The sequence below is a fragment of the Nymphalis io genome, chromosome 21 (genome assembly GCF_905147045.1).
Source record: "Nymphalis io chromosome 21, ilAglIoxx1.1, whole genome shotgun sequence".
Taxonomy (NCBI): domain Eukaryota; kingdom Metazoa; phylum Arthropoda; class Insecta; order Lepidoptera; family Nymphalidae; genus Nymphalis; species Nymphalis io.
The window spans coordinates 8,489,532-8,516,207 of record NC_065908.1 but is presented as its reverse complement, the minus strand read 5'-3'; the positions used below and the strand labels follow the sequence as shown (position 1 = coordinate 8,516,207).

General features: G+C 34.6%; 3 protein-coding genes and 1 pseudogene across 4 annotated transcripts in view; 1 reads left to right on the top strand and 3 right to left on the bottom strand.

Annotated features, from left to right (window-relative positions):
* The window catches only part of LOC126776687 (DNA polymerase subunit gamma-1, mitochondrial-like), a 78,575-nt gene that overhangs the window by 16,302 nt on the left and 35,597 nt on the right, over window positions 1-26,676 (bottom strand). The window lies entirely within an intron of this gene.
* LOC126776924 (probable RNA-binding protein EIF1AD) overlaps window positions 1-26,676 on the bottom strand; it is a 58,619-nt gene that overhangs the window by 21,629 nt on the left and 10,314 nt on the right. The gene's annotated exons all lie outside the window — the stretch shown is intronic.
* Window positions 13,778-14,807, top strand: LOC126776858 (speckle-type POZ protein-like; annotated as a pseudogene).
* On the bottom strand, window positions 15,211-26,522 carry LOC126776918 (probable RNA-binding protein EIF1AD). Of its 2 annotated transcripts, XM_050499783.1 has the most exons (3): window positions 26,470-26,522; window positions 15,674-15,869; window positions 15,211-15,587 (listed from the first exon to the last, which is right to left on the bottom strand). In XM_050499783.1, the coding sequence occupies exons 2-3, from the start codon at window positions 15,794-15,796 to the stop codon at window positions 15,225-15,227; spliced, it is 486 nt and encodes a 161-aa protein (XP_050355740.1). In that variant the 5' UTR covers window positions 15,797-15,869; window positions 26,470-26,522; the 3' UTR covers window positions 15,211-15,224. The 2 variants fall into 2 exon arrangements, with proteins under 2 accessions (XP_050355740.1, XP_050355741.1); XM_050499784.1 differs by lacking the exon at window positions 15,674-15,869 and having other exon boundaries at window positions 26,273-26,471.

Sequence of the window (26,676 nt, the reverse complement as noted above, 5' to 3'; positions counted from 1 at the left end):
TAGGCTGCTTTTCAGTCTACGCCTTGTACTAGGCATGTGTAATATCGCTTTGAAGCGATATCGTATCGTATCTAGATATCGGTTTTGAATATCGGATATCGTATCTATATATTTTAATATCTAGATATTGTATCGAGTCTATGGTACTCGGAAATCGAATCCGTACCAGATGATATCAGATTAATATTAATAAATATTTGTGTTTATCGCATATATTATGTATTGGTTTATTTTTGTTATTGATAATGACATGGTTAAATAAGTAAATATTTGTTTATTAATAGATATGTTGCAGTTCCGAATTTGAAAATCAGTGAAATGAACTTTCCTTCATACTTTTTTCAGGCTTATGACTGACTGCGTAATAGCGATGTTTTTCTATTTATTTATTTAATACCAATATAGAATACAAAATGAGTAATGCCAGCGTATTTAAAAGTTCATTTCTTCGTTTATACATCTCTTTTAACGGTTGTCGAAAGAGTAATGACTCGTATCTCTTTTGATCTAATTTGACTTTTAAAAATATCTGTAAAATGCCTGAAGAGTCCTTGTCTTTTTTGCCTACAGTTGAATTTATCGAAAATTACTATTCGTATTATGAATCGGCTTAATTAATCTCATATAATACATTGTAAAAGTATTTTGTGAACGCCAGTTTCCTCTGGCCAGAATTTCGTCAAGCGATCGATTGTTAAACCAATTTTTAGAGGCAACAGCAGATCTAATACTACCGGGAGTAGCTAATATACCAGCATCCACCAACAAAGACTTGATCCAACCAGCCATTAATGTTCGCGATGCAGCTCTAGGCTCTCCTCTTATGTTAATGAAAAGGTTTAATGATTTAGCTAAACTTCTTCGACCTTCAAGAAGAGACTTCGTCAATTTAATTCAATGAACGGGGTACTTTCTACTTTTCATTATTAGCTAAAAACTTCCAACCTGACTGCCTGTAGTCAATGGAGTCAGTTTTTGAACCAAATGCTGGCAAAAATATTACAGAGTCATCTTCGAAAATGCGGCTATCGGAATCAACCTTAAGCAGGGTCAAGTCATGGATTCTTATTCCCGAACAAAGCAGTAGAAGTGCAGTTGTATGCCTTTGCACTTGGAATACATTATTTCTATCTATACTATAGCTCTCCAAATGAAAGACTAAGTCATCAATATCCCAAACTGAGTCCTTTACATGCCTAATAGGATTACGTAATGCTATTGATCTCAAAATGTGTTTTATTAGTACATGGGAGCCAAGCTGACCAGACATATCTGGATCGCACAAGGTAGAAATCACTGATTTGTGCAACAATACAGAACTATACGATAATTTGTAAACTAAATGGAGGTCTGATAAAAACCTAGCAAAATCGCTAGCTCTTGGTCTAGATTAATTTATTTTGTGTGATACACACCACGAAATCCATCTTTTCCATGCAATACTCTAAACTTTACGGGTTGACGGGCACCAGGATTCTTGTAGCAGTTTTAATTGGTTAGTATTTCATCCTTTCAATGTCCTAGATCACCCCCACATTTCCAGACCTCTAGAGTCATTTCGAATACCTTTGGGGGAGGCAATCCCGTGGTCATGTCTACGAGAACTTCTTTCAGGCGATGAATTGTGAATGGGCTCGCTAGTGCACGCGCCTTGATATCCGGACGCCAAAATACTCGGTTCCATCGTGGAACTACAATAAGGTAGACTCCATGCGCCCGGTTGAGATGACAAAGTACCTTGGGGATCAGAAATGGTGGTGGAAAAACCCAAGCTAGGCTGAACGTCCAAGATCGGGAGAACGCGTCGTGAAACAATACTTGTTCGTCGTTTTGATCCAACGATACAAAATTCGTCACTACATGAGCTCGACTTGAGGCGAACAGGTCTATCAATGGAATTCCCCATTTGGAAAAAATCCTGTTCGTGCAATCCCGTGTCAGGTGCCACTCTGGTCTCGCTCGAAGCCTCGACAGGTGGTCGGCATGACTGTTGTAGATTCCGGGAATGTGAAACACTTTCACTTGTATTTGATGAAAATCTAGAATTTGAAAAATCTGATATGTCGAATTCATTAGAGACACTGATTTTGTCCCTCCCTCGTGTCGAAGATGCGCTATCACTGACTTGTTGTCGGACTGAATTAGAACGGTTCTGCGTTTCAATAATTGACATTGTTCTTGCAATAGTTTGAGTATTACCAACATTTCTTTTAGGTTGCAGTGGAGATGTCGCTTCACTTCTAGCCATGGACCGGTGAGTGACAGGTTGTTCAGGCGGGCTCCCCAAGCAATATCGGGGGCATCGGTAGTGAGAAAATGAGAGGGAGGTTAGAGGTGTATAGGTGTCGTCCGCCTGCAATTTTGAAGCCACCACAGCAGATTGTCCGACACAGCTGGTGGGATAACGTGAACCATCTTGGGATGCATTTTTAGAATACGGTTCAAGAATCTTATAAGCTCGCGATAATTTAGCCTGCCCCTCGGTACACCAAAACTTGCGAAATTGAGAATTCCGATAAGACTCTGAAGGTCTTTGAGATTTGTTCGTTGTTCTAACAACATTTGGCTTAATGCTGATAAAAGGGCAGGGAATTTGTTTGCTGGTAAGCTTTTCCTGTTTGTCCAAGGATTCCAGAGTACCCCCAGAAATACTAAGCTTTTCTCTGGATTCCTGGACGATTTTTCGTAATTTATTATCCATCCTAGTTTTTCCAGAAAAACTCACTATTTTTACATGGCCTTGCAGAATGTGTTTGTTTTGATTGACTATCAAAAACTCGTCTAAGAAGACGATAATTCTTACACCTTTCTCCCTGAGAAACTGAGTTATCCAATTCGATATTGCCGCAAACGTTTGTGGAGCCGTACTCAGGCCGAAAGGTAAACATGTCATCTCCAGGAGTTCGTTGCGATAATAGAGACGCAGAAATCGTCTGTAGCTGCGAGATATGGGTATATGGAAGTAGGCCTGCGACAGGTCTATTTTGTACAACCAATCTTTTGGCTGCAGAAAATCTGGTATACGCTGAACATTTATCAGCTTGAAATAGTGAGCTAAGACATACCGGTTTAATGCTTTCAAATTGAGTATTGGACGGTACGAGCCATCGTTTTTGGGGACAAGGAACATTGAAGAAAGGAAACTTGGAGAAGTTACTGCCCGTTTTAATACAGCCTGTTCTTTCATTTTGTTGATAATTATTGTCATATTGGTAGACTCTGCCACATGTAATTTTGTTTCGAAGACACTGGGATATGCAAGAGGTAGTTTTCGGCTGAAGGGTATGCGATACCCTGTTATTATTTTTAGAATGAAAGCTGGAGCTCCAAGACTTTTCCACTGGTCCTGATACTGCGCCAAACGGCCCGCTTTGAATCGACCTGAGTCAGAATTTCCGTCTTTTATTCTCTCTATTTTGAGGGGACGGTGGCAAGATTCGTTTTCGTCCAGCGTTATTTTGAACGAGCTGTTTCGATTTCTGGTGAAAGGAATTTCCCTTAAAGTTACTTTGAAAATAACGGTTATTCGGTGCGACCCAATTTAATTGAGGCACATAGCCTGGATAATAACCACCTTGCGGCGGTGGGTTATTATGAGAGTAAAAAGTATGTGGGTAATTGCGGTTATACACACGTGAAAAGCCCTGTGAGGGTTTATTTCGTGGAATGAACCCCTGCGAGGGGCCGTGCGACTTTTTTATTTTTGCCTGCGAGGCAGAAGTCATATTTGCTTTCTGGGCGGGCCAAAAGCATTTCTTTACACCGCCAACCCGTTCTAAAATTGTAGTAAACTTTTCTTGATTAAAAAGGTTGGTAGATGTCGGTGGCACTTTGCGGAGATTAGATTTGATGGTAGCATCCTTCACGTGTTTTATGATCGCATCGCGTCTCATTTGTATTACTTCAGCACGATGACCACAAATAATTTGTAGCAGATCTGACGAACTTTTATGAAAGTCGCCGGAAGAGCACAGTGTGCTCACCTTTTGATGTAACTCGTCATAGCTTAAAGGATCGCAGTTTCTCGTCCAGGCAAGTAGGTCCCGTAAACCATTTTGTAAAGCTTCTATTTGCTTAAAGACGCACATAGTTAAGGCTGCAAAAGTCTTATCAGCAGAAGTAAGATGTCGTGGGGTTTCGTATGCATTTATTTCGTCATTAACTTCAAGGTCAGTAAAACCCGGCGAGGAATTGTACATTTTCTGAGCTTCCGCATATCTGACATCAGACCAGTTATTTTTATCTAAATGTTGATGGTCACTAAGCACTTGTAAAAAGGCAACCGACGCTTTAGGAATCGACGGTTCTTTTAATTTTGTTTCAAACGAAAGGGTAAAATGGTAATCACACAATTTTTCAGATTTGTCATCAAGAACCTCTTCATATAAACGGTTACTTTCTCGTCTCGACTCGTCGACTCTTCTCGCCGTTTATTTGGCGCTTCAGAGAGCACCATATTATCCATACTAAACATAAAAAACTTACTAACATAAAGATAAAATAATAAAACCAAAATCTTTTGAAAATATAGACAATCTGTGTAATTTTAATATATAAATCGATATTTTAAATATGTGGGTAGTATGATAATATTCAAAATAAAAGTATAAAAAACATTTATCGAACGTAAAACGTTAATACAAATTATGTTGGTAGTTTGCAAATTATAACGTTTCTAAATGTTACGATTTAAAAACTTAGCAAAGCTACCAAATCAAATAATTATAAAGTCAAAAATATAAATATTTTAAGAAATAATGAGTACTCACATAAACAATCTTCTAGCTTAGCGTTAAGCTCGAACTTACAAATGATATAGGAGTCGGAATAGCAACTTGGACGCGTCCGACTCGGCGGGAATCTAAAACGCCAATGAGTGTCATAATCGGCGATATCCCAAAGACCGCCGATACTGCCAAGTGGAAGTGACGTAAAAAGGAAGGAGAGGTAAAAGGAAGGAAATAAGTCAAAATGACAAGCGGGAAACCAAGTGCCTATCTCATTTAATAAACTTCGAATAAGGGACAGTCAAATTAATACCTAATTTCCTTGAAATGTTCAATACAATATGTACATTATTTTACACACATCATAAATTATTATATGCATCTACCTAAACAAGAAAAAATACATGAGTTACGAAAAACACCTAAAATTTTGAAAAAAATGATATCGAATATCCGATATTTTAAAAAATATCGACAGATAACCTAAACGTGAGTCGTATTTATAAATAGCTATTTGTTATTGAGCTAGGTGATAGTGTTACCAGACGTCACATAATAAAAAACCATATTACAAATATACTCAAAAATAGCTGTGACGCAATTATTGTACTATAATTTCCAAATTTATACTTTTTAATGTAAATAAGACAATTATGTGTACCAATATTTTTCAGTGAGATTTTCAAAATACTTGTTGTATTATATGTTCGGCGGGTCGACTACTGCGATTATTAGACACTAAAAGATTAATTCTAATAAAAACTTATTTAAAAAATATAAAAAACTTTAATATTTATACTTCAATATAAACTATCGATATATCGTTCAAAAATATTACATAATTATAATAAACATAATAATAATAAATAGTACTAAATATAGATATTTCTAAATAAAAAGTTCGATATATCGATATTTCACTAACATTCCTACTCACGTTCGCGCCTACTCGTTTGACAATTGATATTTACAAATTTACAACGATATTCGATATCGGATATACCGTATGCAGAGTATACAAGACCGATATCGGTGGATATCCGAATATTATAAATACTGTGCGTGCGCTTCGATATCTAGATATTAGATTTAGTACCATAACAATACAAAACAATACCGTATACAGATTATACAGAAACGATATCAGTGGATCTAGATATTAGATTTTGTACCGATACATAGATATTGTATCTATATACGATTTGTATCGCCCATGCCTGCCTTGTACATATGCTGCCAACACAAACGCTACATTCAGTGCAGTATAAGTTTATGCATATCATAAAGTATATCCATGCGAATTTAAATTAATGTTCATGTCACCAGTTACAAATACGTATTCATATTTTGGTGTTAAAAATGATAGATTGTCATCTAGCGCAGATAAAAATGTACTAAAACTAAATTTGGGAGGTCGGTAGATGACTCTTACAGCAATTATGCATCTTGTAATCTTAATTTCAAACCACTGTTGCTCAAGTGCCGAAGAATCTACTGGCAATACTTTTACTCTCAAATTTGAACGTATATATGCGCCTACTCCTCCTCCTCTAGATTGCGAACCTGATCGTGGTTCATGAAAAAAATTATAGCCTGGGATATTGTAATTTTTTAGCTTGACATTCTCAGATAGCCATGTTTCCGTGATAGAAATTATGTCTGGATCAAAATATTTTATAGTGTGTGATAATTCGTCTCTTCCTGTATTTAATTTATTGAGCATTCAGCACAGATAATTTTAACTTTTTAACTTTTTTACCCATTGTATAGAATTAAGCATATATATAATTTTTTTTTCAGCCTTTGCCGTCCACTCCTGGACGAAAGCCTCCCCCATAGAACGCCAACCATCCCGATCTTGGGCAGTCCGCATCCATCCCGAACCTGCCACCTTTTTTAAATCATCGGCCCATCTTGTCACAGGGCGTCCTATACTACGTTTGCCTAAGCGTGGTCTCCACTCTAACACATGACCAGCCCACTTCCACTTCAGCGAGCTAATTCTACGCGCGATGTCGGTGCCTTTAGTTCTCTGGCGAATTTTTATTTTTATTTTATTTATATTTGGGAAACATATAGTGTGTTATTACATAGAATTAAGGAATTATTACTAAATCATTAACCAATAAAGTTTCCACTTAAAAATAGTACAAATGTTAGAGTATGCGTGTAAAAAAGACAACAGAAAGAGACAAAAATACAATGCAATCTACGAGTACAATCAAATCGACTAATTACAAAAATGTCCTTTTTCCGGATTCTATCTACCAGAGAAATCCCAAGCATCGCGCGTTCCATTGCTCACTGAGCGACCCAAAATTTGTGGACCAGTCCTACGGTAAGTGTCCACGTTTCGGCACCGTAAGTCATTACAGGTAGGACGCACTGATTGAAGACCCTGGTCTTAAGCGACTGTGGGATCGACGATTCAAAAATATGACGTAACCTCCCGAATGCCGCCCGGCCCAAACGTATTCTTCTTTTAGCCTCCTTCTCAAAGTTGTATAGTTTGGCCCAGGTAGATATATTCCTGCACAACTTCAAGTGGAGAGCCATTTACGATCACTGGTCTCAGAGATACATGTCGGTTTGCCATAATTTTGGTCTTTTCTATGTTCATCCCGAGACCTACTTGTCTTGAAGAATCGCTCAGACTGTTTAGCATCTCTTCCAAAATTCTGCAGAGTCTCCGCCATGATGAAAATGTCGTCGGCAAATCGCAGATGTGTATTGTGTTGGCCATTTATATTAATGCCGCGTCCGTTCCAATCGAATATACATAAAATTACATAATATAAAATATCACTAATATCAATTTTATAATAATAATTTATAAACCAGACTTTAATTTAATTTTATTTTTTTATTTATTTATTTTAAGGACCACTAGTAGCTACTACATGTTTTAATGACAAATGTAAAACAATTTAGTGAAAATAGCTAACTAATATGAAGCTTTTTAAAGTAGCCACAACAATTACAATATTTGTTTTAAAAATACATTAACACATAATTATAGCAACATGAGTAGAAAGATTAAAAAAAAAAAAGTCCAAATTGGTACAAATTAAAGATCATAAAAAAATAAACATGCACTTAATAAAATTAAAATTAATAACACAAATAGTTTGAAATTGATATAGGTACAAATTAAAATTAAATAATTCATTAAATTCATGCAAAGTTTACGTTACAAAAAAATTACTAAAAATATACTAATTAATACAAAATAAAATTAAGATAACATTATTTATTATTTATTTGCATCTCTCAACAATTCTAGCGCCCGTCTACGATAAATCATGGCAGAGTCATTAAAAATATCTAGATCTTGACAAAAACCATTGTACAACCGTGATGATCTAGGCATTGGTGCATTACATCCTAATTTCGTTTTTGATATTCTGACATCAAAAGTGCCCAGAAAACTACGAACATTGCGCCTTGGAATACGATAGTATATCTTTTCAAGTAAGTAAGTACAGTCGATCTCGTTACGAATTATCTTAAATAGGAAAGAGAGATCTAATAATTGTCTGCGTACAGAGAGGCTATCCATATTAAAGTCTTTCAAGAGATTGCTGTAATTTTTATTAGATTTATTGTATAAGGTTTTTTTGTTTCTGGATAGATGATATACAAATCGCTTCTGTATTCTCTCTATACGCAGACGATGTACATTGTAACAAGGATTCCACACAACACTACCGTACTCCAGTACACTACGCACGTAAGCGTTATAGATTATTTTTTTCGTGTTATTCGTGAAGTGTTTACCATTTCTAATTAAAAATCCTAACGTTTTGGAACTTTTCGTAATTATTTTATTGAAGTGCGGGACAAAAGTAAGCTTGTCATCAAAAATGACACCCAAATCACTTATTTCAAAAACTTCCTCCAACTTGATGTTATCAATGCTATATATTGTTTTGATTATATTGAGCTTTCGCGTAAATTTTATATGCTTGCATTTACTGACGTTTAATTCCATTTTATTATTTTTACACCAATTATATATAGCATTAATATCCACCTGCAAGAGCTCTGAGTCAGCTAAGTTGTTTATTACTTTTGTTAATTTTAAATCGTCCGCAAATAAAAATACTCTACTATAATGTACCGTATCGCAAATATCATTAATGAAGATATTAAAGAGCCAAGGTCCTAAGTGTGACCCTTGAGGAACCCCGGAGCAGGCTTTATATAGACTCGAGCTAAAACCTTTTAAGACAACAAATTGTTGTCTATTGTATAAATATGATTTGAACCACTCAAGCATATTACCATTGAATCCGTACTTGCTTAGTTTTAAGAGTAAAATATCGTGCGAAACTTTGTCGAAAGCCTTGGTTAAATCGGTATAAATTGCGTCAACTTGCTTGTGGTTATCAATAGCTGGCACAATGAATTCACTATACGAAACAAGATTTGATGTTGTAGATCGACCCTTTATAAAGCCATGCTGGTTATTATTATTCATTTGCTTTACATGACATTCTAGATATGGGTAAACTATTGCTTCAAATACTTTGGCAAAAGTGGAAAGTATGGAAATCGGTCTATAATTCTCAATGCACTCACTACCCTTGGACTTATATACTGGTACGATCCTAGCTATTTTCCACTTATCGGGAAAAACACCTGAGCGAAGTGATTCGTTGTATAATAAATATAAAGGGAAACTTAGTACCCATGCACATTTAGAAATAAATATAGGAGGGATATTATCATAACCTGTCCCTTTAGTTGTATCAAGTCTTTTTAAGTATTGATAAATCTGTCTTCGCGATATTACAAAATTAGTGAACGCTCCAAAGTCATGTTTACATTGATTACTATAAGATGGTAATGTATATGAACTTTGAGATTGTGTGTAAACAGAAGCAAAATACAAGGCAAATTCGTTACAAATTTCTGATCCCGATTTCATTACTTTTTGTTTGTAAGTCATTATGCCTGGGAGTGCGGTACTATTATCTTGTTTGCCCTTAAGGTATGACCAAAAATATTTAGGATTTCTACTAATATTTTCTTCAACAATTTTAATGTAATTATTGTAGCAAATTTTCGATAAATCTGCACAACGTTTGCTCAAAAGACGTAATGAAATTTCATCAAGTGGGTTTTTATATATTTTGTATTTATTTAAAAAAAACTTGTTTCTCTCTATATAAATTTATCATTTCCTTAGTGAACCATGGAGGATATTGTTTACCTTTTTGTTTCTTTTTTGGTACATATTTTTCGATCAATTTGTTCAAAATTTTATAAAATTTATCGATCATTAGGTTTATTGACTTACAATTACAAAATTCGCTTAACCAATTGATATTATTTAATTCTGAAATTATACTTACGTAGTCAGCTTTAAAATAGTTCTTCTTATCACCAATAACATTACTTTTTAAAGAAGTTCTTGATGAATAAGAAACTAATATATCTAAGGGAGGATGGTGGTGATCTAGAGGCACTATTGGCAAAATAGACTTACTAATTTTTATGTTATTATGATTACTGAATATTAAGTCTAATATTTTATTATTGTTATTACTAATGTTATTATGTTGAACTAAATTATTGAGAGATGCAAAATCAACTAGCAAATTTCCTAAGGAACTATTAGAAATAACATTATCATCAGTAGCGAACCAATTGATATTACTTAAATTAAAATCACCCACGAGCATAACATTTTGTCTATTCTCTGCAATTCTACTATTAAAATTATTGATAAAATTAGATAGCATATTACGGCTGACGGGAGGAGGCAAATAAACTGCACATAATGCAATTGAGTTACACTCATCGTGACAATTTTCTCGTTCAATATTTATCCAAAGATCTTCACACTGACTTTCACAAAAACTGAGTCGCATTGATTTCAGTTTATTTGAGACCGCCACTAAAACTCCACCACCATCTTTTTTACAATGTAAAGGTAAACTATCACGATCTCTTCTGTATACTGTATAACGGTTGTCGAATACTTCATGGTTCTCTATTTTATTATTAAGCCACGTTTCTGTTAATATAATAACATCATAATTTGTACACGATAAATTGCAGATGAAGTCATGAGTTTTAGTACGGAGACCTCGGACGTTCTGGTAGTATATATTAAGACCGTTGAATTTTATAACATGAAACACTAAAATGATCTATGAGTTTAGAGAGCAAAGCAATTTACTGGATATTATTCAAAACAGTATGATTTTTTACATAAATACATTCTGAATGTTCTGTCTTTCTCATAAATACCTTGCCCTGTCTAACCCACACAAATCTGTATTTTTTTTCTTTAGATTTTATTCGAGCTGCTGCATGTAAAGACTTAATAGCCGGTGTCAAGTGTTCCATAACATATATTGGCTGCTTATCTGCTGCAATACCTATGTGACTTGTGTTAAGTTTATCGTCAGGATGCGATTTATTGTAATTAATGACACATGCTAGCATCGTGTCTCTCATTCGTGGTGTGGATAGCTTTACAATCACAGATCTGGGTCTTTTGTCGCTGTTGTTCAATTTTGCAACTCTAGTACAGTGATGTATATCAGACTCCTTTAGATCACATGATATTGCTTTACTCAGTTGCATTACTGCACTAATTAAATTTTCATTTTTATGCTCAGGAATCATTTGTATTTCAATGTTATTTGATCGATTATACTGCTCCATAGTATGTATTCGTTGTTGCAAATCAGATGTTACATTTTTAGTGCATTTTTCTCTCTTTCCATTTCCGCAATTTTATCGTCATAACTTGCAATTATTTTTTTAGTAGATTCGTATTCTTCGCTCAAAAAAGTCATCGAGTTTTCAATAGTAGATATTTGCTCTTTTATAGGTTTAAGATTTTCTTGAATCATTTTGTTTAACATGTTAGTGATATCATCCAATAGTAAATTTTTAAAGGCCTGAAACTCATTACGAATGATTTGTTCAACGTCTTGTTTAGTAAGTTGTTCTGATGCAGGCGACCACTTTTCAGACTGTTTGCTTTTTTGCCGATTTGTCACATTGTAAGATTCTGGAGAAGTATTATTTCTTGTTGTTATTATTTTTTTCTGTGGAATCATTCTTACTTAGTAACGACTATAACAGCAACTTCTTAACAGAAAAATAAATAAATTGAAATAGGTCACCAACAACTTGGGTTTGAACCCGTATCGCTTGTGCGTGGAAGTATGGTTCACACCGTTGGGCCAACGATATGGTTATTGTTCAAGTAAAAATTGCGAACTGTATGTACAATATTATAATCTGCGCCTGGATATTTTATTAAACACCCGCTACAAAAAAAGTTATTCTCTTTGTATCTACTCACTTCACTGTATATTTTTTAAAGTATTTCTTTGTTTTAAAATAAATTACTAGAACTTTAGGTGTTTCTTAAAATCGTTTTATAAAGCATTTATTTTTATTAATACACTACTTTCTTAACTTATTTTGCTCGTAAAATAAGTCACTGCCCTCAGTAAAAGTACCCATATTATATAATTATCGTTTCACCCTTTTGCGTATTAAACTTATTCAAACAATAATGTTTTTATATAGATCACACACTGTCTTTGTTATTTACACATATCTACGTTTTATGATTTCAAAACACAGTTCTTATATTTTTAAAACAATTTTTTTTTACGGAGCTATATAGTTCCGTGCGCTTACGTCGATAACACAATGTTGAATGATTAATAAAAGTATTAAGTCAATAGTTCTTATATTTTTCCAATAAATGTAATAAAATTAATTTTGTTTTATAATAATAATAATATAATAATAATATCCTGGGACATTTTTCACACACGGCCATCTGATCCCAAATTAAGCTGGTACAGAGCTTGTGCTATGGAAAACAGACAACTGATATACTACATATACTACCTTTCTTTTGTAAATATATACTTATATATATAATTTCACCCAGACTTAGGACAAACAGATATGTTCATGCACACAAATGTCTGCGTGTGAAAGGCAAATATCTACCAACCACGCCTACCGGCTCGTCAACTCGTTTCGTTTCGTCTCGTCGTTTTGTTTATAATATATACTAAAGCGATACTTTAATTTATTCAAATAATGATAATGTGACTTGGTGTGGTTTTCTGCCTCGGGTGTAATTTTCATCAAAGACAAACCAATTACTAGAACAGGAACTTATATACAAAGTTGCTCAGAATTATTGACAGGAAAATCGCGCAGCTTTTACGACATAGGCTACTAACAACGTATGTGAAGTAAGGAAAGTGTAGGAAAAACTGGTTATGAATAAAAAAATTAACAAGAACTGTTTGTAGTAGATAACATAGCAGAGTTATTAGCAAATCTTTATCTTAGAATATGTAAAACGAAAGTTTGTTTAACTTTACTCTTTCTTTACACAAGCCCTACATAGTGAAAGTGAAAAGGCTCAGAATAACTAACTTTATAAGACATATATCAATAAAAAACTTATAAAAATAATGAAAAACAAAGGGCTGTAGTTACGTTTCTTCAGTCCATATACTTACAAATATTGCACCAAGTAGGTATAGGACAAATAGCTTTGTAAACACAGTATTGATTTATCATTATTAATTTGTACAGTTTGCTATTTTTCTCTTTTCATGTTATTGGACTATTGTTCGTTACATGTTTGCGGCGAAAAGCTTTATTAAATTATTAAAAATAATTAAAGCGCAACTAAACTAGATTTATTAAACAAAATCCAAGTAATAAGAAAAAAAGCCGAGATGGCCCTGTGGTAAGAACGCGTGAATCTTAAGCGATGATCGTGGGTTCAAACCCGGGCAAGCACCACTGAATTTTCATGTGCTTAATTTGTGATTATAATTCATCTCGTGCTTTACGGTGAAGGAAAACATCGTGAGGAAACCTGCATGTGTCTAATTTCACTGAAGTTCTGCCACATGTGAATTCTACCAACCCGCATTGGAGCAGCGTGGTGGAATAAGCTCCAAACCTTCTCCTCAAAAAGAGGAGAGGAGGCCTTTAGCCCAGCAGTGGGACATTCACAGGCTGTTACGGAAGTAATAAGAAGCAATATGTCAAATTTAAATTATACGACTCGCAATGAAGGGCAAACGAAGATTAATACAATCATATGGACTGTACCAAATTTTGACAATTTACTTGAAAATAAAACGGCGAGAGAGTTTCGAACCGAGAAACCAAAAGATCCATGCGCAGATTCTATGTATTCACGATTTCACTTGAAAATGCAATTTTTAGGACGAGACAATGATATAATTGAAATCTGTTACTTATCGCCTAACCCAGTTTTTTGAAATCAATACTAACTATTTGCTTAAAAAGATTTGAAAAGCGTTCAATAGTTATAAAGGAGTATCGCACAGTTCAGGCTAACAAATGGCAATATTTAGCTAGCTACATTATTCAAAAGAGATATTGCGCCTTTTGATGGTCGTGACATATTTCTTTTAAGTGACGGTAGCCTCAGATTGAATTTTCAATTTATTGTGACAAATGATATTAAAGTAGACCATTCTAATGTTCCTGAAGCTCAACTGAGTAATGACTTTAAGAATCTGTTAAATAATGGTTTGTTCTCTGATATCACAATGAAATCTGCAGAGGGGAATGAATACAAAGTCCACAAGGCAGTACTCGCTAGTAGGAGTGTGGTTTTGGAAGGCTCACTTTGAACACAACACTACAGAGTGCCACACAAATATTGTAGAATCTCCACTAGAGGCTGAAGTACTTACGGAAGTTTTGACATTTATATACAGTGATAAGGCTCCAAGAGTTGAACATATACCTGAAAAATAGCTGGCAGCTGGTGATTTCTATCAACTAAACTTGCTCTTAAAAAGCTTGTGTGAGGAAGCATTACATAAAAAATTAACAGTAGAGAATGCTATTGAAACTTTACAGCTGGCAGATTTGCACTCAGCTAAAATTCTAAAACAATTGACTTTGGAATTCATAAAGGATGGCCAAGCTAAGCTCATTACTAAGACAGAGGGATGGGCCAACCTGAAATCGGTTGAGTTAATAAAAACTATTTCTGATTATATTATGATGGATGATGTAGAAGCCGATATTAAATAATTTTGACTTATTACATAATAATTAGTAAGTAATCGTACCTGTACAATATATTCCACTTCTTAAATTATGCTTATATTTAAATCCTAGGCTTTAGAAAAATTATCTCTTGAATTAATAAAATATTTAAAAATGTAATTTTTTTTTTTTAAATATGTAAGTAAAATAAACATAAGCTACCCATACTGCTTGTTTTTTTTTTAAAAGTTACCTAATTCATTAAATGCTTAAGGTCTTATTAATTGTAACTATAAAATATTTAAAAAAAATTGATCAAAAAGAACAAATAAATTCCTATTTTATTATTCTTATAATGATGTTAAATAAAATAAAATCCATTGTCACTATACAGCTATACAGAGTCCAAACACAGCATTAAAAAGGTAATTAAAAGAAACTGACAGAGTAGTGTATATTTATTTATTTGCTACTATTTTCTATCTCACTATTGCTATCACTATCATCACTAGAGTCACTAGAGTCACTAGAGTCTGTTTCACTGCAATACTGAGTCATCTGAACCCTATTTGTGTTTACAAACAAATCATCCTCACTAAGTGCCTCATCTTGTTTTCTATTGTCATCAAATGCTTTAGGCCACAAATTGTTTTCTTTGTAATATTTTATAGAGTCCTTCTTCATAATTTTTACTATTTCCGCTTTTACTTTGTCTCCCTCTGTTATTGGTTCGACTAGGATGTAGCTTCCACGTTTCACCCATATATTTTTTCGAAACTTAGTAGGCATTGATACTAAATATTCTTCACTGGCAGGAGTAGTGACCTGTAGTAAATGGAATTGAATCAAATTAAAAAGAATCAATACATAATGAAATTAAATAAAAGTGATAAGGTTTGTTTGTAATATACCTCATGAAGATTGTTTCCTCTACTTTTCAAAACTTTGACAATACTTTGATTTGCTTTCGGCAACTCATAATCGTCCCACAAAGCTTCATTCATTACATGCTTCCTTTTCGTTACTTTCGACATATTTAACACAATTTTTTAATATATAAATAATATAATCAACGTAGAAATATAAATTATAAACGGGTCTCGTAAACTATAAAACCTAACTTTATAGTTAATAAATGTCATTGTCATTTTTGACATGAAATATCAACATTGACAATTTTTTTATTAGCATTTCACAGTCATGGAAGTTTATTTTTCAGCCTATAAATATGATAAAATACATTTAAAAAGAAACAAAGATAATGGTATTATTAATTTTATTTATACTTTTCAAGAACATCAAAAATAGTTAGCGATTCTCCATCTGGTATTCCATAACCCTTTTCCAAGCCATGGGGATTTGAAGGTGTGGTACAACATAGATTAGCTTCTTTTCTTAATACTTGATCTACTTCTACTGATGTGAAGAAAGCTACTGACATTGGTAAATCATGTATACCCACCCTAAAAAAGTAAAGGGTATTAATTTATTTAATACTTAATTCAGGCTAATCGCGATAGGTAACGCCAAATCAACAATTCTTCTTGAACTTTTACATAATTACCCAGCGCGAAACAGGAAACATACATGAACTTGGCTTCGTGTTTGCAATAAAGGCTAGTACAGCCCCACAGCGCTAGTAGAGCGCTCTCGATGGTCCATTGTAGATACTCACTACCGCTAAAGCTTTTATCATCAGATTACATAAGTCATAAACATTTATAACATTAGGTAGATTAATAAATACCTGGCTCTTGGAGCGAGGTGTGCCATGCTGACTAGCATGAGGTGCAAGAAATCAGCGGCAGCACTCTGCACGGCCCAGTTGAGACGAGTGCCTCCCCAGCGTCCACCAGCTTGTTCCAGCGATCTAGACAACCTGCCTTCTAGAAACGCCGTTGCTGGAGCTTCAGAGTCTATTCAATTAGAAATATTTCAAATTATAAACCGTTATTTAATTAATTTGAATTTAGATTACCTCAAGACATATAACGAACCCCAATAAACCCTTTAATATCGATCAAATATTTTTATAATACTTTTCTAAAATTAAAAATATATAAAATATCGGTGCAAAAATTAAAATTTTATTATTCTTTATTTCACTCCCGCGCTAAATTTCAAGTCACATATTATAGTCCTTACCTGCAATTTCCTCTAGTTTATTGAACATTTGCGATTCAGTGCCGCCGACCCACACGGGGTGCTCAAACATTTCGTCAACCTTTTTGCCGCTGAGCTTAGCGAGACGCATCGCTTGGTTTGCCGACATTTCTAATGGCTAAAAATTAAAAATTATTATTATTATAGTATATTTTTTTATTTGTTAAATATATATTAATGAACTTTTAAATTCGTTGTAGTGTTTTTAGTAGGCAGGTATTATTAATTATCTAACTATGTGTAACAAGTGTCGGTCATGTTACCGTCTATGGCGCTAGCCTTATTGGGATAAGGGCCACAAAATCATCGTACCCGATCTCCCAGCTCCTCATCGATAAAACCTTCCGAAAACTTTTCCTTGAGTCGATAAACTCGCCTCCCCTTCGTGGTGGAAAACATTTTGGCCGCCTTACTCTTCGCCTGGGATATCGTCATCGTCGGGTTGAACTGCTTCAGCAAGCGCTCGGCGAAATTTTGTCCGGCGCCTGCAACAGGCGAGGTCGTCAGTGACGCGGCGGGCGAGCGCGGCCGGCGGGAGCCGTGGGGTATTCTCAGGGGCAACATTTGTTAGGTGTTTTTCAGGGTGAACATTTTTTAGAGGAATCTCTTTTTAAATTTAATCTGGTTGATTTCAAGTTTAATGCCGCTTGCCGTATTTTCCATTTATTTCAATTCAACGGTCAGGGAAGAGCGGAGAGCGGTTCAAGATGGCGCCAGAGGTGGGCAACGCTGACCGTAGATGCGCGCGTAGTTGATGACCTTGGCGTGGTCGCGGCGCACGGCGGCGGCGCGCGCGGTGAGCGCGTGCAGGTCGGTGGCGCGGCGCTTGTCGCCCGCGAGCACGGCCCAGCCGAACGCGCTGCCGCCGCACACGCCGGACGCGCTGTCGCCCAGCAGCGCCGCGATCCACAGCTCCTGCCGGGGGAAAGTCACGCCACGATTTTAGATCTTATTCAGTGCCAATTCAAAGAAAATTATTATATTGTTACACATTTATACCGGTGGTAGGGCTTTGTGCGAGCTCGTCTGGGTATGTACCACCCACTCATCAGATATTCTACCGCAAAACAGCAGTACTCGGTATTGGTATACCGGTTTGAATTATTATTCCATGTTAAAATTAGAGGTAGTAGAGTAGATTTTATGACTTTAGTTTAGTTTTTAAATAATTTATTGCTCAAATTAAAATTATTTTTTTAAGACCGACCATCAAGATAAATTCGCTGGAGCGAGAGTACCCGTACCTGCGAGTCGACATCTGCGCCCACGAACTTGTACCCGGGCGGTGCTTGCACGAGCGCCCGCAGCTCGGAACCGATACGCTCGCCGCTGGCGTTGCTGGCCGTCATCCAAGTCGGCTCGGAGGCCCTGAACAAATTATTTTATGAGCAGATAAAGAAACCACATTAAAGCCTATCGTATTAGGTCCGTTCGCTTCTGGTCCTAACACTATCCTTTAAGCCCTTTCATATATGATTTTCTCATAGACAATGTTTTTTTTTTTTCAAAGAATTAAACATATTTTTTTAACTAAATAATTTCATACTTGGTATTAGTTAAGTATGGTATTTGTAACGCGATCATTATAATGATGGCTCCGTAACGTCGCAAGGTGTTCCGCAGAGGGTCGGGCAGCAAGTGATCCGGCAGCCACACCACTTGCTGCCCCATCCATCACGCGCTCCCTGTTGTTGCGCCAGTACGACATCATGCGACCGAACGACAGCACCTAACAACTAACTATTTAATAAGGACGCAAATATCGCTAAGTATATATATGTATATAGAGGGCTGGTTTCTTTTTTCGCTCGAGAATCGGAATTGCGATTCAGAGGGGAATTACTTCTAGCATTCTTGTCATCATTCCACGCGGTCACGACTTGTACACTATTTTTAATTTTTATTTGTATTTACTTAAGGCTTTAATGTATATAAATTATGTTATTATATATATATAAGTTGGTTATTCACTTATATATATATTATAAGCAGAAAAGTCAAACTTTCCGAACGTCATACGTCAAGCTGTCAGATTGGTTTTTCAAAAGTAATACGCTTTGGGCGGGAGGCAGCGCGAAATACGGTCAGGCGTATAATAATAATAATAATAATAATAATAAATAACTTTATTCACCAAAAAGAAACAAAGACAAAAAATTAAGGTACAAAACCATAAAAAAAGAGTTAACAATATCATAATTTGGTGAAAAGGTCGTAGTCTCAGCTAGGCTGCTTTTCAGTCTACGCCTTGTACTAGGCATGGGTAATATCGCTTTGAAGCGATTTCGTATCGTATCTAGATATCGGTTTTGAATATCGGATATCGTATGTATATATTTTAATATCTAGATATTGTATCGAGTCTATGGTACTCGGAAATCGAATCAGTACCAGATGATATCAGATTAGTATTAATAAATATTTGTGTTTATCGCATATATTATGTATTGGTTTATTTTTGTTATTGATAATAACATGGTTAAATAAGTAAATATTTGTTTATTAATAGATATGTTGCAGTTCCGAATTTGAAAATCGGTGAAATGAACTTTCCTTCATACTTTTTCAGGCTTATGACTGACTGCGTAATAGCGATGTTTTTCTATTTATTTATTTAATACCTATATAGAATACAAAATGAGTTATGCCAGCGTATTTAAAAGTTCATACATCTCTTTTAACTGTTGTCGAAAGAGTAATGACTCGTATCTCTTTTGATCTAATTTAACTTTTAAAAATATCTGTAAAATGCCTGAAGAGCCCTTGTCTTGCCTTGCCTTTTTTGCCTGCAGTTGAATTTATCGAAAATTACGCTCGTATTGGGACGAGACAATCATTGTATTTAACACAAACATTAATCTGACTAAAAATCATTCTTTAAAATTACATTTAATGAATATTAACACTTGCCCTAAATACCTCATTTCCTTGAAATGTTCAATACAATATGTACATTATTTTACACACATCATAAATTATTATATACATCTACCTAAACAAGAAAAAATACATGAGTTACGAAAAACACCTAAAATTTAGAAAAAAATGATATCGAATATCCGATATTTTAAAAAATATCGACAGATAACCTAAACGTGAGTCGTATTTATAAATAACTATTTGTTATTGAGCTAGGTGATAGTGTTACCAGACGTCACATAATAAAAAACCATATTACAAATATACTCAAAAATAGCTATGACGCAATTATTGTACTATAATTTCCAAATTTATACTTTTTAATGTAAATAAGACAATTATGTGTACCAATATTTTTCAGTGAGATTTTAAAAATACTTGTTGTAATATGTGTTCGGCGGGTCGACTACTGCGATTATTAGACACTAAAAGATTAATTCTAATAAAAACTTATTTAAAAAATATAAAAAACTTTAATATTTATACTTCAATATAAACTATCGATATGTCGTTCAAAAATCCTACTACTATTATAAACGTGAAAGTTTGTATGTGTGGATGGATGTTTGTTACTCTTTCACGCAAAAACTACTGAATGGATTTCAATTAAACTTTCCAATAATATAGCTTATACATCAGAGTGAAGATATATAGATAGATAGATAGAAAGATATTGTGTGAGCTGTCCAAAATATGACATTAAATGTCAAGTAACTAGGAAAAAACCTACCTTTCTGCGAGCTATTCTGGCGTGCGCTGCCATAAACGTTAGTTACACATAATTATGTAATGTATGATAGACATCATTTAGTTTAAATGCGCGATACTACGGGTGCGGTGTAGCGAGCGGTACGGCGCGGTTCGCCTCCGGCGGCGGTGGCGGGCGGTGCGACGCACTTGTGTGGGGGAAGAAGGCGCTCATCGCTGAGTGCGCGACCCGAACGCGGGCAGAAGCGTGAGGGCAGACATCGTTGACTGTTGTCTCCGTTTTGCGAATTTTCATGGTTATAGCGATTTTTTAAAAACGGATTGTACTTCAAGTAATATAGGCCCAAGATTAGGTATTGGCAGTTTTTTTTTGGTTAGGAGTTACACTTAAATAAGATACTTCATTTTTATTTAAATTAATAGATATAGGTTACTTACCTGTTCATTATACCGAATTCCTTCTTTTTTTTGTAAATTACAGAGGTTGTAGGTAGGTTAGTAATTGGTCCTTTTTTGGTTGATTTATAATATTGTAAATAACGTGATGTATATCAATGCGAGTTACCGAACTAGGAAGGCACATTGTGAAGGCCACAATTTTAACTGGAGAAGCCAAGGGAGACAATGTTCTTATACCGCGCATCCCAATCATACCCAATAACTTGCCATTCAATTTTAAACGCCTACAGTTCCCGTTAAAAGTCGCATTTTCAATGACGATCAACAAATCGCAGAAGCAAACCTTAAAGGTAGCAGGCATACATTTAGGCACGCCATGTTTTTCTCACGGTCAGCTCTATGTGGCTTGCTCACGTGTTTCCAAAGCAAAAAATCTGCATGTTTATGCTGAAGGAAAAAAATCGTTAAATATAGTTTATAAGAGCATACTGCAGTAGCTAGATAACTATAGGCCTATGATCAGGGTTCTGCAGTGCCTAATTACCGTATATTTATTATATTGCCAATTTTCTTTTGTTAAAATATTGTCAAGCAGTTATATTTTTCAAATGCGACTCAAAAAATATTTATGTCATAATGTTAATTCTTTTCTACGCCACGCTAATATAAGCTACTCCAAATACTAATCCTGCGTAGACGAAGTCGCGGGCACCAGCTAGTATTACATAATTATAATAAACATAAATAACATAATAATAATAAATAGTACTAAATATAGATATTTCTAAATAATAAGTTCGATATATAGATATTTCACTAACATTCCTACTCGCGTTCGCGCCTACTCGTTTGACAATTGATATTTACAAATTTACAACGATATTCGATATCGGATATACCGTATGCAGAGTATACAAGACCGATATCGGTGGATATCCGAATATTATAAATACTGTGCGTGCGCTTCGATATCTAGATATTAGATTTAGTACCATAACAATACCGTATACAGATTATACAGAAACGATATCAGTGGATCTAGATATTAGATTTTGTACCGATACATAGATATTGTATCTATATACGATTTGTATCGCCCATGCCTACCTTGTACATATGCTGCCAACACAAACGCTACATTCAGTGCAGTAAAAGTTTATTCATATCATAAAGTATATCCATGCGAATTTAAATCAATTTTTATGTCACCAGTTACAAATACGTATCCATATTTTGGTGTTAAAAATGATAGATTGTCATCTAGCGCAGATAAAAATGTGCTAAAACTAAATTTGGGAGGTCGGTAGATGACTCCTACAGCAATTATGCATCTTATAATCTTAATTTCAAACCACTGTTGCTCAAGTGCCGAAGAATCTACTGGCAATACTTTTACTCTCAAATTTGAACGTATATATGCGCCTACTCCTCCTCCTCTAGATTGCGAACCTGATCGTGGTTCATGAAAAAAATTATAGCCTGGGATATTGTAATTTTTTAGCTTGACATTCTCAGATAGCCATGTTTCCGTGATAGAAATTATGTCTGGATCAAAATATTTTATAGTGTGTGATAATTCGTCTCTTCCTGTATTTAGTTTGTTGAGCATTCAGCACAGATAATTTAAACTTTTTAACTTTTTTACCCATTGTATAGAATTAAGCATACATATATAAATTTTTTTTCAGCCTTTTGCCGTCCACTGCTGGACGAAAGCCTCCCCCATAGAACGCCAATCATCCCGATCTTGGGCAGTCCGCATCCATCCCGAACCTGCCACCTTTTTTAAATCATCGGCCCATCTTGTCACAGGGCGTCCTACGTTACGTTTGCCTAAGCGTGGTCTCCACTCTAACACATGACCAGCCCACTTCCACTTCAGCGAGCTAATTCTACGCGCGATGTCGGTGCCTTTAGTTCTCTGGCGAATGTCCTTTTTTTTCGGATTCTATCTACCAGAGAAACCCCAAGCATCGCGCGTTCCATTGCTCACTGAGCGACCCAAAATTTGTGGACCAGTCCTACGGTAAGTGTCCACGTTTCGGCACCGTAAGTCATTACAGGTAGGACGCACTGATTGAAGACCCTGGTCTTAAGCGACTGTGGAATCGACGATTCAAAAATATGACGTAACCTCCCGAATGCCGCCCGGCCCAAACGTATTCTTCTTTTAGCCTCCTTCTCAAAGTTGTATAGTTTGGCCCAGGTAGATATATTCCTGCACAACTTCAAGTGGAGAGCCATTTACGATCACTGGTCTCGGGGATACATGTCGGTTTGCCATAATTTTGGTCTTTTCTATGTTCATCCCGAGACCTACTTGTCTTGAAGAATCGCTCAGACTGTTTAGCATCTCTTCCAAAATTCTACAGAGTCTCCGCCATGATGAAAATGTCGTCGGCAAATCGCAGATGTGTAATGTGTTGGCCATTTACATTAATGCCGCGTCCGTTCCAATCGAATATACATAAAATTACATAATATAAAATATCACTAATATCAATTTTATAATAATAATTTATAAACCAGACTTTAATAAAAGCATTAAGTCAATAGTTCTTATATTTTTCCAATAAATGTAATAAAATTAATTTTGTTTTATAATAATAATAATATAATAATAATATCCTGGGACATTTTTCACACACGGCCATCTGATCCCAAATTAACCTTGTACAGAGCTTGTGCTTTGGAAAACAAACAACTGATATACTACATATACTACTTTTCTTTTGTAAATACATACTTATATATATAATTACACCAAGACTTAGGACAAACAGACATGTTCATGCACACAAATGTCTGCCTGTGAAAGGCAAATATCTACCAACCACGCCAACCGGCTCGTCAACTCGTTTCATTTCGTCTCGTCGTTTTGTTTATAATATATACTAAAGCGATACTTTAATTTATCCAAATAATGATAATGTGACTTGGTGTGGTTTTCTGCCTCGGGTGTAATTTTCATCAAAGACAAGCCAATTACTAGAACAGGAACTTATATACAAAGGTTGCTCAGAATTATTGACAGGAAAATCGCGCAGCTTTTACGACATAGGCTACTAACAACGTATGTGAAGTAAGGAAAGTATAGGAAAAACTGGTTATGAATAAAAAATCGGCTTATCTTAGAATTATTATCTTAGAATATGTAAAACGAAAGTTTGTTTATCTTTACTCTTTCATTACACAAGCCCTACATAGTGAAAGTGAAAAGGCTCAGAATAACTAACTTTATAAGACATATATCAATAAAAAACTTATAAAAATAATGAAAAACAAAGGGCTGTAGTTACGTTTCTTCAGTCCATATACTTACAAATATTGCACCAAGTAGGTATAGGACAAATAGCTTTGTAAACACAGTATTGATTTATCATTATTAATTTTTACAGTTTGCTATTTTTCTCTTTTCATGTTATTGGACTATTGTTCGTTACATGTTTGCAGCGAAAAGCTTTATTAAATTATTAAAAATAATTAAAGCGCAACTAAACTAGATTTATTAAACAAAATCCAAGTAATAAGAAGCAATATGTCAAATTTAAATTATACGAATATTAATACAATCAAATGGACTGTACCAAATTTTGTCAATTTACTTGAAAATAAAACGTCGAGAGAGTTTCGAACCGAGAAACCAAAAGATCCATGCGCAGATTCTATGTATTCACGATTTCGCTTGAAGATGCAATTTTTAGGACGAGACAATGATATAATTGAAATCTGTTACTTATCGCCTAACCCAGTTTTTTTGAAATGAATACTAACTATTTGCTTAAAAAGATTTGAAAAGCGTTCAATAGTTATAAAGGAGTATCGCACAGTTCAGGCTAACAAATGGCAATATTTAGCTAGCTACTTTATTCAAAAGAGATATTGCGGGTTTTGATGGTCGTGACATATTTCTTTTAAGTGACGGTAGCCTCAGATTGAAATTTCAATTTATTGTGACAAATGATATTAAAGTAGACCATTCTAATGTTCCTGAAGCTCAACTGAGTAATGACTTTGAGAATCTGTTAAATAATGGTTTGTTCTCTGATATCACAATGAAATCTGCAGAGGGGAATGAATACAAAGTCCACAAGGCAGTACTCGCTAGTAGGAGTGTGGTTTTGAAGGCTCACTTTGAACATAACATTACAGAGTGCCACACAAATATTGTAGAATCTCCACTAGAGGCTGAAGTACTTACGGAAGTTTTGACATTTATATACAGTGATAAGGCTCCAAGAGTTGAACATATACCTGAAAAATTGCTGGCAGCTGCTGATTTCTATGAACTAAATAGATTAAAATGCTTGTGTGAGGAAGCATTACATAAAAAATTAACAGTAGAGAATGCTATTGAAACTTTACAGCTGGTAGATTTGCACTCAGCTAAAATTCTAAAGCAATTGACTTTGGAATTCATAAAGGATGGCCAAGCTAAGCTCATTACTAAGACAGAGGGATGGGCCAACCTGAAATCGGTTGAGTTAACGTACCTGTACAATATATTCCACTTCTTAAATTATGCTTATATTTAAATCCTAGGCTTTAGAAAAATTATCTCTTGAATTAATAAAATATTTAAAAATGTAATTTGTTTTTTTTTAAATATGTAAGTAAAATAAACATAAGCTACCCATACTGCTTGTTTTTTTTTAAAAGTTACCTAATTCATTAAATGCTTAAGGTCTTATTAATTGTAACTATAAAATATTTAAAAAAAATTGATCAAAAAGAACAAATAAATTCCTATTTTATTATTCTTATAATTATGTTAAATAAAATAAAATCCATTGTCACTATACAGCTATACAGAGTCCAAACACAGCATTAAAAAGGTAATTAAAAGAAACTGACAGAGTAGTGTATATTTATTTATTTGCTACTATTTTCTATCTCACTATAGCTATCACTATCATCACCAGAGTCACTAGAGTCACTAGAGTCTGTTTCACTGCAATACTGAGTCATCTGAACCCTATTTGTGTTTACAAACAAATCATCCTCACTAAGTGCCTCATCTTGTTTTCTATTGTCATCAAATGCTTTAGGCCACAAATTGTTTTCTTTGTAATATTTTATAGAGTCCTTCTTCATAATTTTTACTATTTCCGCTTTTACTTTGTCTCCCTCTGTTATTGGTTCGACTAGGATGTAGCTTCCACGTTTCACCCATATATTTTTTCGAAACTTAGTAGGCATTGATACTAAAAATTCTTCACCGGAAGGAGTAGTGACCTGTAGTAAATGGGATTGAATCAAATTAAAAAGAATCAATACATAATGAAATTAAATAAAAGTGATAAGGTTTGTTTGTAATATACCTCATGAAGATTGTTTCCTCTACTTTTCAAAACTTTGACAATACTTTGATTTGCTTTCGGCAACTCATAATCGTCCCACAAAGCTTCATTCATTACATGCTTCCTTTTCGTTACTTTCGACATATTTAACACAATTTTTTAATATATAAATAATATAATCAACGTAGAAATATAAATTATAAACGGGTCTCGTAAACTATAAAACCTAACTTTATAGTTAATAAATGTCATTGTCATTTTTGACATGTAATATCAACATTGACAATTTTTTTATTAGCATTTCACAGTCACGGAAGTTTATTTTTCAGCCTATAAATATGATAATATACATATAAAAAGAAACAAAGATAATGGTATTATTATTTTTATTTACACTTTTCAAGAACATCAAAAATAGTTAGCGA